Source organism: Nelumbo nucifera, chromosome 2 (assembly GCF_055504915.1).
Source record: "Nelumbo nucifera cultivar China Antique chromosome 2, China Antique-T2T, whole genome shotgun sequence".
Classification (NCBI taxonomy): Eukaryota; Viridiplantae; Streptophyta; class Magnoliopsida; order Proteales; family Nelumbonaceae; genus Nelumbo; species Nelumbo nucifera.
Window position 1 is genome coordinate 79,182,288 of NC_142650.1, and position 15,472 is coordinate 79,197,759.

The 15,472-nt window shown below is 41.1% G+C and overlaps 1 protein-coding gene across 1 annotated transcript; it reads left to right on the top strand.

The window, feature by feature from the left end:
• Window positions 1–12,643: 12,643 nt before the first annotated feature.
• LOC148802357 (uncharacterized) lies at window positions 12,644–13,292 on the top strand. The gene is made up of 2 exons (XM_088897880.1): window positions 12,644–13,057; window positions 13,125–13,292. The coding sequence occupies exons 1-2, from the start codon at window positions 12,644–12,646 to the stop codon at window positions 13,290–13,292; spliced, it is 582 nt and encodes a 193-aa protein (XP_088754006.1).
• The last annotated feature ends 2,180 nt before the right edge of the window (window positions 13,293–15,472 follow it).

A 15,472-nucleotide genomic window follows, 5' to 3' on the forward strand; every position in this document is an offset into this window, starting at 1 on the left:
GGTTGTTCCCTAAAGAGAAGAATTGAATGATTTGATTCATTTTTTGAAAGGTAAAGAATAAAATTTATTAAGAGCGAATGACTTGATTCATTGATCGTATATCATGAGATACATACACAGTTAGAATCATACAATGAGAGGAAAGCTGAAGGATATACAACCAAGAAACAGGAAAGATTAAGACAAAACACAACAGTTGGATAGTGTTTCAAATAATCTCAAACACCGATATTATCTATCGGGTGGGTTGGCAAATAACATCCCCCTGTAAGTTGAAGGGGAAGGCTTCACATTCAACTTGTCCCATAGTATGATGAATCGTGGACCCAGAAGGGACTTGGTGTGGATATCAGCAGGGTGATCAGTGCGGTACTGAACCCAAAGTTGACGACAAGCAACCTGTTCATGGATGAAATTGGTTCGGATCAGGTAGATACGACGCTATAATCACGTTAAATGAGCACTTAGAAAATTTTTGACACCTGTTCTTTAAAATACCTTCAGCAAGGTTTTAAATATCGATGTGAGTGTGGTGGTTAGGCTATGCACAGGGGTCTCATTGAAGGACAAAGGAAGACCAAGTGCAAGAGGTAGGCTAAAGGCTAAGGGAAAATGACATGATAGAATGGTGATTTCGTTATAATATAGACCCCTATTTATAGGTAGAAATCCCGAGGTCCCGAAAGGATTGAGCCAAAAGTGTTTGATTCCCATTAGGAAAGGGAATTTCGGATTCGTTGTCAGTTGTCAGGGAGCACTGCTAGGGTTTCGCCATGTGTCTTATGAGATATCTCAATGATGAATTTTCCTTTCGTTTGGGGATTCTCATAATACACATGTACTATTTCCTTTTGTGACTCTTTTAAACCAACGTGGCATGGGTGACGTCATTATCTAGCTTGTGCTCCCCTATTAGGCCCATGGGGTGTTCTGTCATGTGTGTTATTTAACAACTTACGTGTGTCTATAATTTGTTCTCGGCCTAAGGTGATTACGCACTTGTCATGGTTCTAGGATGGCTTTAAACTCATCACAAATTTGCGCGGGCCTGAAGCTCATCGTGAATCTACGCGTGTCCAAAGCACATCGCGAGTCCACGTGTGTCCAAAGCTCATCGCAAATCCGCGTGGGCCAAAGTTCATCACAACCTGTTTCGGGTATGAGTTTATCGCAGATGTGCAATGAATTATGAACTCATTATAGACGTGCGATGGGTTATGGATTCATCATAGCCATTCGTGTAGTATTGGTTTGACACCCTCTATATTCTGATGGTCTGAGTGACCACTACGTACCTACATTAGCCCCCCTACTTTTGGGGTTTTGTGATGGAGCGATGAGGAACGGGATTGTAGGTGTTGTGGTACCTTGATCCTTTCGCATTAGGACTGTTGATCGCTCCTGTTCTTGATGGAATGCTTTATGGATTTTGTTTGTAGAAAATTTTAATTTGGGTATGTTATTAGCCCCCTGCTTATTGATAAGTGTAAACTTGTCAGTAAGCATTCTGGCATTCAACTTAGTAATATCTTCGGATGGGAATCAGAAGCATTTGTTTTGGGCTAACTTTTAATTTTACTATTATTCAGCCCCCTATCTTTTGATAGGTTGCATAGGCAGCTCTGTGCTCAATTGATTAGCGAAGTTCTCATCCCCCCTGAAGCTTCCTTTGAACCAGATGTTCCTCCCAAGGTCCGGCCTACATCTGAATCTATAGCAATTGAGGTCCCGTTGCTGACAGAGCCCATGTCATTTAAGGAGGAGTTAGCATATGTCCCTCGGGAACTTGAGAAGTACTATCAACGCCATGAGCTTCTCCCACTGGGGCTACTCTATTATCCAACCCGTCGCCATTTTGGGTCTACATAGGAATGAGAAGTACGTGGTTTCTAACTCTATAGCAAAATCTGCCTCTCTAATCGTGTAGAAGGGGTGGTTACCCACTTTGGAGCTCCCACCGGTGGTGATAGGTGCTTCCTTGAACACCATTGCGGCGGTGATGAACTGTATTATGGGTCAAGCTATAGAAGAGCTCTTGTGGTTGGGTTTTGCCAGTTGGCTCAGACATGTTCATTGTTTGCTGCGATGGGTTTCAAAATGGACAGGGTTGAGGAAAGGGTGGTCCGATTGGCTCACATTTTCTGGAAGGTTGGCTAAAAGGAGTCCCGATCGTTGACTGCACAAGCTTCAAAAGAACTATACCAGCACCACAAGGTTGTTCAGGACAATCTAAAGAGAAACTAAATGCTCTATTTGACGAATGCACTCAGCAGCAAAAGATAGTTTGGCAATATGAGGTAGAGGACAAGGAGCTAACTGAGATTGAGGCAGAGCGACAGAGTTTAGAAGAGATTACCCGTGTAAGGGAAGAGTGGTACAGAGAATGAAGTTCTATATTTTGTATTTAGTAAAATGGTATGAAATTTGAATGAAAGGATCCTTTTGTACATGCATATGCTTTTTAATTTGCTATAATTATCGCCTATGTTATATGTATGAGTCAGGAAGAAGTATACTTGCGGGTCTGCTAGGCTGATCAGTGTTAGTATGTCATGTACATAGCACTCTATCTCTTTGTGCATCATATCATGGAAAACATTCGCCATTACCCTTTGGTAAGTGGCTCTAGCATTCTTCAGGCCAAAGGGCATTATCTTGTAATAAAAATTCCCTATTGGAGTTTGGAATGTTGTATGTGGTGCATCTATAGGGTCCATGAAGATCTGGTTATAGCTATTGTAGGCATCTAAGAAAGAGAACAATTGGTTTCCCATCACCAAGTCTATCAGGATATCCATGTTTGGTAGAGGAAACGCATCTTTGGGGCAGGCTCTATTCAAACCTCTAAAGTTGACACAACACCTAAGGTAGGGGTGGGAGAAGTTAGTGCACTAATTTTATTATGATAACCTAAAGTTAATTGTGTTCTTGAAGTTCAAATACTAACCTGAGTTGTCCATTTTTCTTTTTAACTAGAACCATGTTAGCTAACCACTGTTGGTGTGTGATGGATTTGATGAATCCTACTTTTAGAAGTCATTCGACTTCTTCTTTGATTTTCAGTGCTATTTTTGACTTGAAGATCCTCTGTGGTTGTTTCACTAGTTTGAATTTTGGATCTATGCACAAGGAATGTTTGACAAGGACCAAGTCCAAGCCTGGCATTTGGTCATACGACCAAGCGAAGACATCCTAGAATTCTGTGAAAGAAAACACATATCAGTTTTACTTTTAACAAAATCCTACTATTTGCAATGAGGAAAGGTTTCTTTTACCTTTCAGTAGGTCAAGTAGCTTCTGTTTCTCCTCAATTCCTAGCTTGGCTAAGATGTATAATGGCCTTTTCTCTGCTCCTTTTGTGGTCATGTTTATTTCTTCTAATGGCTCTTCCACCATATCGATGGAATCTTGCATATGTTTGGGAGGTGTGTGGACCTCATCATAGTATTCTATGGTCTCCTCCTTCTGTCCTTGTTATTTTAGGTAGATTTTAGTATCCTTGGCTCCATTATTAATTATGTGTATATTTTTAGTGTGTCGTACCTTTGATTCTAGTAAACTTTTTTTGGATTGTTTAGTGTCCTTCTGCGATGAGATCATCGCGATGTCCTTTTGCAAAGATGGTGCGGCGAAATAGTTCTGGTTGAAACGTCACTCAATATGTGCGCATGGATATATTCATATTGGAAAGTGCAATAACCATTTCTATTCAGGGTGCATGCGTACAATGATGGAGCTATATGAACATTTATGCACAATGGTATTTTGGTTCAAGCGATGAGTACATGGCAATTTTGTCTTCAATAAAAGATGCATGTACAATGATTAACTTGAACTTGATGATCACATTACAACAAAATTTTTGATGATGTATGTATGGAAAATCTTAATCATATTAGTTATCTTAATCTTAACAGTATAGCTTATAGTGATTGTTTCATGATATGTGATCAAACATTAATCGTAAAGTCATACCTCTAGGATGGCTTTCTTAGTTGCTGGCACTTCATCGTCCTCATACTCCTCTACAATGGTGTAGTAGCTCTTCCCATCATCACCAGTCACTCGTATGCATCTCATCCTCTTCTTCCTCTTTTGTGTAGTAGGGGGTTCATTCGCGGGGTTCGGAAACTACACACCCTCTACCTTGTTTACCTTGGTCTCACCCTCATCGGCCAATTCAGTGTAGTAGATCGCATCCTATAAGTGAGCATCTAATTTATCAAAAGGTACATGAGTCGCCAAGATCATCACCACATGTCCCTTGTGTTTTGCCTTAATGCATTGGTGGTATGTCGAAGGGACTAAGGCCAACCTGTGTATCAATGGTCTTCCTAGCAGGGCATAGTATACAATCCTCCCTGAGATCACCTGGAATTCTTGGGTGATGGTGAATAACCCTATCGCAACCGGTAGCTCAAAGGATCCTTTCATGATAGATGTGTTAGCATTGAAGTCCATCACTTCCATGGGTAACCCCTTGATTGTCTCTTTTTGGATGCTCATCAACATCAAGGTGTGGACGGATATCAGGTTCACGGAGCTTCACGAATCAACCATGGATCGCCTCATCTCAAAGCCCCCTTTCCTTGTTGTGATATATAAGAGCTGGTTGTGGTGGGGGTCGGTGGCTAGCATGTCATCCTGGGTGAATTCCACATTTGTCTTGTCAGACCAGTGGGGCTCCAACGACCTTCTAAACATCTTTGCCAGTGCCCTGATGGCAAGCTTCCTAGTCGAGGCACTGTCTCCCTACTTACTAAAAAATTGTTGTTGTTCCGGGATTTGTTCAAATCTTTGGATCAACATATCTAGGTGGTCTTGCCCCAGTACTTCAACTACATCGATACTTCCTCCCTAGGTGTGCTAGGGAGGGGGTTTGTCTCTACTTGCGGTGGTTTCCTCTTCACGAAATCATCAAGTTTTACCTTTAGTACAAACAGTCACCTCAGTGAAAAATAATCCATGAGGTTATGGTGCGATGACTGGTGGAAATTACACCACCACCCTCCGTGTCTCTCCTTCTCTGGGTCAATCCCTGCTGGTGGCGGAGGTAGGTTGATGATGCGATCTTCCACGAGCTTGTTCATGATCATGATTACCTCCTCTTTGGTGCAGGCAAAAGGAGGAGGGATCAGTGCATTATTTCTTTTGCCTTGGATGTTATTGCAATAATAGGGCCCTTACCTAGGCCCTCCAGTATTGTAAGATCGACAACATAGGCCTCATTCTTCCCATATTATCCTAGGGCTGGTGTAGACTAGGATGAAATGCTTTTAACAATGTGTGTCATCCTCTCCATGCACTTCCACAACTAGTTGAAAGTCTCAATTTCTATGTTTTCTATGCCTATACTGTAGGCAAGTTGCATGCCCTACACGCACTGTTCGACGAAGCTCTTCTCAGTGACATGCTCGTCGAAAACTGAGTGGGTCATCTTCTGAAATCTCATCACATAAGCCAAAATATCTTCTCCTGTGCATTGCTCTGTGTTGCATAGGTCTGCCATCATCAGCCTCCGCTCTAGGGTAAACCACTTTGATAGGAACCTCTTCACCAGTTCTGCCCACGAGTCAATGCTACTCGCGGTTAGGTTGACAAACCAGGTATATGTCGGCCCAGTCAAAGATTTAGAGAACTCTCTGACTTTTAGATCCCCATCGAGAGCAAAAGACCCCAAAACATCCTCAAATTTGTTCACATGTTCTTGTGGGCTTCCCTTTTGCCCATCTACTATGGCCACTGTTGGGGAGGGACATAACCGGTGGGGTAAGGTTTGTAAAGGATTCAATCAAAGCAGAGCTTCTATAAGACGTAGGAGGCCTGGGCTTGGTTTTGATTCCCCACCATCATCCCTTGAGCATATTCCTTTAGTTCATCACGGTTGAGCGGTGCTTCTGTCATCAGGTTGGTCTGAGGAGTGACCAGAGGCTGTTCAATAGTGGGCTGGTTAGTCTGTGTAGGTGTAGGGTTAGTCCTGGTGGGTTGCTCAGGCATAGTAGGGTTCTGATTAGCAGACTGGTGGCTCGTGGGGATGGATGCAGAAGGAGCGGCTAGGGTAAAGAGGGATTGTTCGGTCCTGGTTGACTATTGGAGGAGAAGCTATAGGGTGGCTCTCATCTCCTATTGCATCTGCTCCATGTAGTCGAAATGGAACTCGAACTCGTAGACCTTGTTCGAAAGTATTTCGATGTCGATCTTCTTGGTTAACTCCATACCAAACTGATTTCCAACTTCTAGGTTGACGATCTCTTGGGTGTTGTCGTGTTCTTCAGGAATGGGAGAAAGGTTGATCATCATGCAACCATCCTCTGTGATCAAAGAATAACCAAAGATTCCAATGTGAGTGTGGTGGTTAGGCTATGTATGGGGGTCTCCTTGAAGGACAAAGGAAGACCGAGTGCAGAAGGTAGGCTAAAGGCTTAGGAAAAATGGGATGATAGAATGATGATTTCGTTATAAGATGGACCTCTATTTATAGGGAGAGATCCCAAGGTCCTAAAAAGGAGCCAAAAGTGTTTGATACCCATTAGGAAAGGGAATCTCGGATTTGTTAGACAGTGTATGCCCTTAGCTCCAATCAGATTGTTGTGTAGATACATTTATTGTAAATGAATAAAAGTACATTATTGTTTCATGTTGAGATTGGTATGTATCTATGAATTTACCCCTTAAACTGAACACTTATGAGACTCATGTTAGTTTATAATGTTCTTAGCCGTTGGATGGACTTGGGGAGTTTATTCTGTGAAGGTTGACACTAATGTGCTGCTAATGAAGTTAGGGCAGCTTGTTTCAGCTGCTAGGGTTAGACCCAAAGCACATGTGTGTGTTTGCTTAAAACACTAAACCCGAACCATTTTCCAATTATAGGTACATAGTGATTGCTAAGACCATCAAAGTACAAAGGGTGTCAAACCAATGCCACATGGATGCTTGCGATGAATCCATAACCCATCGCATGTTTGCGATGAGTTCATCACAGATTTGTGGTTGCGATTACGAAGAACTCATACTTGAAATAGACTAGCGCGAATCTGCGATAAACCTTAGACATACATAAACCTACGATCAAGCTTAGATACGTGCGAATCTGCAATGATCTATAAAGATGCGTGTAGATTCGCGATGAGCTTCGGACAAGTGTAGAGTTGCGATGAACCTGAGACCATTACAGAACCATGGAATCACTGTAGATCAGGAATAAATGCTGGTTACATGTACGTCTTTAAATTACACATGCGGCTTTAATGTGTTAGACAATGTATGCCCTTAGCTCCAATCAGATTAATGTACATATACATTTATTGTAAATGAATATAAGTACAAAATTGATTCATGATATGTTTGGTGTGTTTTTGTTTAATAATCCTTAATCTGGACATTTATGAGACTCGTGTTAGTTTAGAATGTTCTCAGCCATTTGATAGGCTTGGGGAAGTTTATCCTGTCAAGGATGACACTAATGTACTGCCAAGTAGGTTGGGGTAGCTTGTCTCAGCTGCCAGGGTTAGACCCGAAGCACATGTAGTGTGTGTTTGTTTGAAACAATAAACCCGGACCATTTTCCAGTTATGCCTTAGACCTTGGAGACTGGTGGGAAAAAGCTGATAAGTTACACCTAACACTTAGACTCAATTATGGTACTGCACTAGGTGTCGGATTGGGCTATCTTTGACATGCCAATCAGTGAGATCCTTAGAGGGGGTCAAAATCAGAGTATGTTGGGGCAGTCTAAGAATTCACTCAAGTGGGTGATCATAGTAACAAGATCAGCCCCTTTGTCAGACAAAGTGAATGATCAGGACAACACTCTCTCTGATGGAAACCAAAATTGCTGGTAGTCGATTTCAAACTTTTTTGAGATTTTCTTTGCAAAATATATTTATATGATATATATATATATTATGTTTTAAGAAAAATATTGCAAAAGGTTTTAATTCTTGGGATCCATCCGAGTAGAGAGTGTAACACTGCACCTTGCAGCCGAGGGAGAGGTCCTCCCTTGTTGGGTGGTGTTTGATCACTAAGGGCTGAGAGGTTTAAGTGTAAGACCATTTAGGGCTATTATACCTGATGGGCTAATCTCACTTAAGACCATTGTCCTTGGGCCTTCATAGGATAGCTGGACTCAAGGACCATTTAGTGTAAATTTTGGGCCTATTAAGAGCCCATACTGATGGACTCAGGGGTTCACTGTGCTCAACAGTGAATTCGACCAGGCTTTGTCACAAAAGCTAAGCTAAACCCATATGGGCTTTTGTGAGGTCATTGTTGGGGTCCCATGCCATACAAAGATAGCCAAATTGGCTAGTAACTAAAAGGGGACATCGGCCTACTTGCTTAATGGGCCTAAGGCCCATAATTAATTGGATTAATTAAGAAGTCACATGACAACTTAAGTAGTCATGTGGCTTGGGCGAATTTGGGTTTGGATCAACCTTTAGGATAAGAGGATAAGTCTTATCCACTTAAAGAGTACAAATCCAAATAAAGATTTGGATTAGGAAGCTCCTAATTAGATTAGGAGACCTCCAGTTCTTGGACTGATAGAGATCAGTTTTGATTGTTAGACAGTTATGCCCTTAGCTCTTATCAGATTGATGTACCTTTTGACATTTATTGTAAATGAATAAAGTACATAATTGATTCATGTCATTGTGGTGTGTTTCTGTGTAATACCCTTAAACTGGACACTTATGAGACTCGTGTTAGTTTAGAATCTTCACAGCCATTGGATAGATCTGCGGAGATTTATCCTGTCAAGGCTGACACTGATGTGCCGCCAAGTTGGTTGGGGTGGCTTGTCTCAGCTGCTAGGGTGAGACCTGAGGTACATGCAGTGTGGGTTTTCTTGAAACCCTGAACCATACCAAAATCCAGTATTGCCCTGGACCTTGGAGATAGGTGGGCAAAACTGGAATGTTACACCTAACCCCTAGACACGATTATGGTACTGCACAAGGTGTCCGATCAGGCTGTCTTTGATATGCTAATCAATGAAATTCTTAGAGGGGGTCAAAACCTGGGTATGATGAGACAGTCCGAGAATTCATCTAAGTGGGTGATCATAGTGACAGGATTAGCCCCTTTGTTGGACAAAGTGAATGATTAGGGGTGCACTCTCTCAGATGGAAACCTAAACTGCCGACATTTGATTTCAACTGTTGAAATTTGTTTTTGTAAAATATATTTATATAGAGATATACATATATATTATGGTTTCAAAATGTTTTGTAAAAAGGTTTTAATTCCTAAGGTCCATGTGAGTAGAGAGTGCGGCACTGTTCCTTGCAGCCGAGGGAGAGGTCCTCTCTTGTTGGGTAGTGTTAGATCATTATGGGCTGAGAGGTTATGTGTAAAACCATTGAGGGTAATACCTAATGTGCTAATCTTGCGTCTGCCCACAGTCCTTGGGTTTTCATAAGGTGGCTGGACCCAAGGACTAGTTAGTGTAAATGTTGGGCCCATTAAGAGTCTATAGTGATGGACTCTGGGGTTCACTGTCTCCTACAGTGTATTCGGCTAGGCCTTGTAAAAAAGGCTAGGCTGAATCCATTTGGCTGATGTGTAGATCAATATTTGGGTCCCATGCCATACAAAGAGAGCCAACTGGGTAGCAAGTTAAGATGTTAAGTGAGCACATAAGCTTAATGAACCTAAAGCCTAATTTGAACTGGGCACAAGTCAGTTAATTAAAAGGAGGCAAGATAGGATTTATAATTTGATTAGGATTAGCTAAAGGATAAGATAAGTCTTATCCATTCAAGAGTCCAGATCTAAATATCAGATTTGTATTAAGGAAGTCTCTCCTAATTGGATTAGGAGGCTGATCCTGAGAAGGCTATAAAAGGGGGTGAATTCCTCAATTGAAAACACACACAACAAACTGCAAAGTTCTTCCCTATTCTTGTCGCCCCTACCCAGTTCGATCTCCACTTGTGGAAGTGATCAAGAATTTCTCTTGATATTTCTTCTTGGTAGAAGAAGCAATTTGAAGTCGTGCTCACCAACCCTCTACTTCATTCGTGCTAAAAATTTCAGTTCTTGCTGAAGAGTCGTCTTGTTGATCATACTTCACCTCACATTGTGTCATCTTCAGTGGAAGCGGGTTTTGGTTTTCTCCTAGGGCATGAACACCTTCATTAGGAGTTACTACTACTTCAAATCAGGTATATCCCTCTCCTCCCTTTTGGTTTCAGATCTGGTCCGGTTTGGTTCAAGATTGATCCTTGAAAATGCAGTTTTCTAAAATAGGGATTCCCAGATGGGAGAGAGAGAAAATTTTCAAATTTCGCCCAACCTTCCTGTAAGGTTTGGCCATCCATATGATGGATCTCTCATCTCTTCACTGATATCTGATTTTTGCAAGAAAACATCAAATCCAATTTGTGCTCACATCCCTTACTCGATCCAAGCTGTTGGATTGTAGTTCTCGCTGAAGTATTGCGTTGCTGAACCGGGTGCACCCTAAGTTGTGCCATCTTCAGTGGAGGCTAGTTTTGGTCCCCTCTTTGGGCGTGAACACCCACTTTCGGAGCTACGTGTATGAAATCTGTATTAGGTATTCTTCTCCCTTTCATTTTAGATCTGGTCCAATTTGGTGCAAGAACGATCCTTGAAAAATGAAGTTTTTCTAAAACTGGGAATGTGATTCCCGGAAGGGTTAAAAGAAATTTTTGAAATTTCGCCCAGTCATCTAGCATGGTTCGGCCATCCATACGATGGACTTCCCTTTCCTTCAGTGGTATCAGAGCCAGGTTCAAGTTTGAACCGAAATAAACCAGATCTAAAGCAAGACCCAAATCGGTAGAACTGTTCTGCCCAATTTGCGCAATTAGCAGTTTTCTAGAAAATCGGTTCTCAGATTTTGGGTGATTTGATCTGAAATTAATTTTATTTTATTCTACAATAATTTTAGAACTGTTCCATTATTATTTCTTGAATTTTTGGGTTGTTGGTGTGATAGAGATCGAATTCTTTATTGGTGCCAAGATTTGTGCACCCTGCGATTTATTCATTCAATTTTGGTCTGTAAATATTTTTTTTTTTTTTAGACAAAATGTATTAGGATTTATTCTGATGTAATTAATAGAAAGGGTTTGTCTATTTTTTTTACATTGGAAGACTTGCTGGAGCGTGCGGAGGAGAAGAAGAGATTTTTGCAGAAAAATCTGCAATCTGCAATTAACCAATTTTCTTATAGGTTTGTAGTTTGTCTGGATCACATTTGGACCATCACACTTGCATCCCTAGATTATGTCTTTTTCTGTGATTGATTATCAATGTTCAGCTGTTAATAATTTCATATCGAAATCTTGAGAATTGTAGCATGTTTTGGACACCAAACCCTAGGCCGAATTGACCTAGTTTGGTCCAAACTGGTTGACTGAACCCATGGTTCGATGGGGTCTGATCTCAGCCACATGGGTCACATTTTAGGTGGCTCAAATTCGGTTATATGGGCCAAGGATTTGATGGCCCATCACATGATACAATTCGGCCCACTCTTGAAAAACCTAATTTTGGTAAGTTAAAGCAACATCAACTCATTTTCAACATAACTGCTATATGGGCCGAACTGCTTTTTGTAGTTTAGCCCATATACCTAGATGATATTATTTGATAATTCATGGGCCTTAATGGTCTGATTGTGTGCTAACTTGAATTAATTAGGGTTTTACAAGCTTCTGGTTAATTGGATAAATTTTGTTTATGTGAATGCTTGTGATGTGTTGTATGTGATTCGTACATGGGCCATAAGTGTTTGGCCCATGTTTAATCATATGTGGCTCTCTACGAATACCTTGGCTGAATGCACATCATTTCCATGATGTCCAAGATTATTGGATGATCTCCCTTCTCAATGGGCCCCCTGATTAGTTTCCTCCCCGAGAAGAACCCTACGGAACCCTAGCCTGTTTTGGGCCCATTTGAATCTGACTTTATGAAAGTCAGTGGGAGCCACTTTGGTATGACCTAAACCAGACCTAGGGACTGTTTTAACTTGTTCCCTCTAGATTAATATAAGTGCAAGTGATAGGGAATACCATATAATGAAATCTCTAAAGGCTTTCCATCATTAGCATGAAGGCGGGCTGAATTGGTGGGTGGAGATGCACCATAAAATTGGGCTACCCATTGTGGGGTGTCATAGACCGATGTGGGAGGGGCCTATCCTAAAATGGAAGACTCTTTCATGGTACTTTGGGGTCCACAATATGACGGGCAAGCACTTACTAGACAGAAATGCTTAACCTAAAATGGTAATGAACCTTGTCTGGTAGAGGCCAAAGGGAAAGCTCATTGGATAGGTGGATATGATCCTTCACAGAAAGTGGTGGGGTTTTGTAGCTGAAGCAGTTGGCTCCATGCACCTATGCGATTTCCCACATTTCCGAAGACATACACCCTGTCTCCATCATTGAGATAGGAGGGAAATCTCAGAGATGAACAAATGGAGATGGAGCATAGATAAAAAACCATTCTATGTAAATAACATGAATCAATTTTTAGGTCATGGACTAATAACTGTTGCCTTTAATAAAAAATGGCAAATGAACAATTCGCCAAATTGTTGGATGACAACAAACTTAAGGGACCCAACTACACTAACTGGTACCATAACCTTAACCTAGTTCTGATGTACGAGAAATTGGACAAGGTTGCTAAGAACCTTGCTCTAGAGCATCCGGGTGACAGGGCTTTTGAGGCTCGAAGGAGAGAGTATCAGGAAAGGCAAGAGAAAAATTCTCTTGCCCAATGTTTCATCATAGCATCTTTGGACAATCAGATCCAAAGACAGTTTGATAAGATCAAAGTGTCAAAAGACATTCTGGATAATCTGAAGACGTGGTATGTGGAGCAGAATCATTCTGCCCATCAAAAGGTCCTCAAATTGTTGATGACCACACAGATGACCAAGAGCCAACAGGTGCATGACCGCACCATGAAAATGATGGGGTACATCAACAAATTGGAAGCTCCTGGTTCTCAGCTAGATGAAGACACTAAAACAGATGCCATCCATAAACTCTTTGCCTCCCTCCTTCAAACAGTTTGTCATAAACTATAACATGAACAAGCTAAAAGTTTGCCTTTAGGAACTCAGCAATATGCTGTAGAGGGCTAAAGAGCTGATTAAGAAGGACAAGCCAATAGCCATGCTTGTTGAATGTGGAAAATCAGTTAAGAGAAAGAGGAAGGGCAAGAAGAGGCCACAGAAGAAAGCGGGCAAGCCGAAAAAGCAGACGAAAGGCAAAGCATCAGATGTGTATCACTTTTGCAAATAGACTGGGCACTAGAAGATGAACTGTCCTTAGTATCTGGAATCCAAGAATAAAGAAGGTAATTTCAAATCTCTAGTCATAGAGACTAATATGTTGGTCACTTCTGCATCCTAGTGTATTGACTTCGGAGCTTCTACTCATACATGTAACACATTGCAGGGGTTCAAAGAAAGCAGAAGACTGAGTGATAACGAGGTGATCCTTTACTTGGGGACTTCTGCAACTGTTGTATCTACAACTATAGGAACTGTAGACTTAGTTTTTCAAAGAAGGAGTTGTGAGACTAAAAGATTGTCTTTATGTACCCACTTTGAGAAGAAATTTGATTTCTGTTTCAAAATTGTGCAATGATGGTTATTCTATTCAATTTAGTGATACAATTACTATTAAATTGAATAACAAATTCCTTACTCACGGAGAGCTTGAGAATGGTCTCTATGTCCTATGTCCTTCTCTAGAAACAAACATAACCAAAACTATGTCGGAAATTATCCCCAAGAAAAGGATACGTGATACGGTTAATCCCATGTGCTTGTGGCATTACCGACTTTGACATATTAATATAGATTGTATCACAAGATTGGTAAATGATGGTCCTTTGGATTTTCTAACTGTAGAAGATCTTCCAACTTATGAACCTTGCCTTCAGGTAAGATGACGAAACGACCATTTGTGGAAAAGCCTGAAAGATTTACAGGTACACTTGACCTAATACATACTGATGTATGTGGTCCTATGAATGTTAGGACACACAACCAGTACTGTTATTTTATAACTTTCACCGATGATTACTCTCGGTATGGTTACGTGTACCTAATGAGACATAAGTCCGAATCCTTTGAAAAGTTCAAGGAGTTCAGACAATAAGTTGAGAAACAGTTGGGGAAATAGATCAAGGCCATTCGATCAGATCGATGGGGTAAATATCTCTTCGATGAATTCAGGGATTACCTAAAGGACAATGGGATTGTATCACAATTATCCCCTCCTGCTACACCACAACTAAATGGTGTGTTAGAGTGGAGAAACTAGACTCTATTAGATATGGTCCAATCACTTCTCGTCCACTCAGAACTACCTATATCCTTTTGGGGATACGCATTGGAGACTGTGATATACGTGCTGAACCGGGTTCCAACCAAATCTGTTCCTAAGACTCCCAATGAGCTATGGGGCGGTAGGAAACCAAGTCTAAGACACTTAAAGATTTGGGGCTATCCGGCACATATTAAAAGAACAAGTGCTGATAAATTAGAATCCAAGACTAGTCGTTGCCTATTTATAGGCTACCTTAAAGACTTTGTAGGATACCTTTTCTATGACCCAAGAGAACAAAAAGTGTTTTGTAGTCAAAATGCCTAATTCTTGGAAGAAGATTACATCCTAAACAATCATCATTCGGAAATTGTTCTTGATGAGGAGAGCTCAGGAGTAGTGGGAAATGTCCCATATGTTTTAGATAACACCCAACTTAGAAGATCTACCTGGGTTTCTAGGCCTCCAGTTTGTTACGGATATGATCAAAAAAGTTACTTGATGGAAGTTACGATCAGTGAGGAAGATCCCCTGACTTATACAGAAGCTATATTAGACATAGATTTCTTGAAGTGGGTAGATGCCATGAGAGCCGAGATGGACTCAATAGAAACCAATGAAGTTTGGACTCTCATAGATCCACCCCCTAGGGTGAGACAATTGGTTGCAAATGGATCTACAAGAGGAAGAAGAGCCCCGATGGGAAGGTTGAGACCTACAAAGCTCGTCTAGTAGCGAAGGGGTACATTTAGAAAGAGGGAATCAATTATGAGGAGCTTTTTCGCCAGTGGCCATGCTTAAATCCATACGGATCCTGCTAGCTGTAGCAACACACTATGACTACGAGATTTGGCAAATGGATGTCAAAACCGCGTTCCTGAATGGAGGTCTTACTGAAGATATCTACATGCAACAACCACAAGGTTTCATTGCTGCTGATCAGGAACACATCCTGTGTAAACTAAATTGGTTCATCTATGGACTTAAGCAAGCTTCAATAAGTTGGAACATTCGATTTAATTCTACCATCAAACAGTTTGACTTTGAACAGAATCCGGATGAGCCCTGTGTATACAGGAAATCAATGGGAAATAAGGTTAAGTTCCTAGTTCTATATGTAGATGACATTCTACTCATTGGAAATGATG

Coding starts and splice junctions, on each gene's coding strand:
- LOC148802357 (XM_088897880.1), top strand. CDS start 12,644: ATGTACGAGAAATTGGACAAGGTTGCTAAGAACCTTGCTCTAGAGCAT. Junction 13,058..13,124: donor TTGCCTCCCTCCTTCAAACA/GTTTGTCATAAA, acceptor AATATGCTGTAG/AGGGCTAAAGAGCTGATTAA.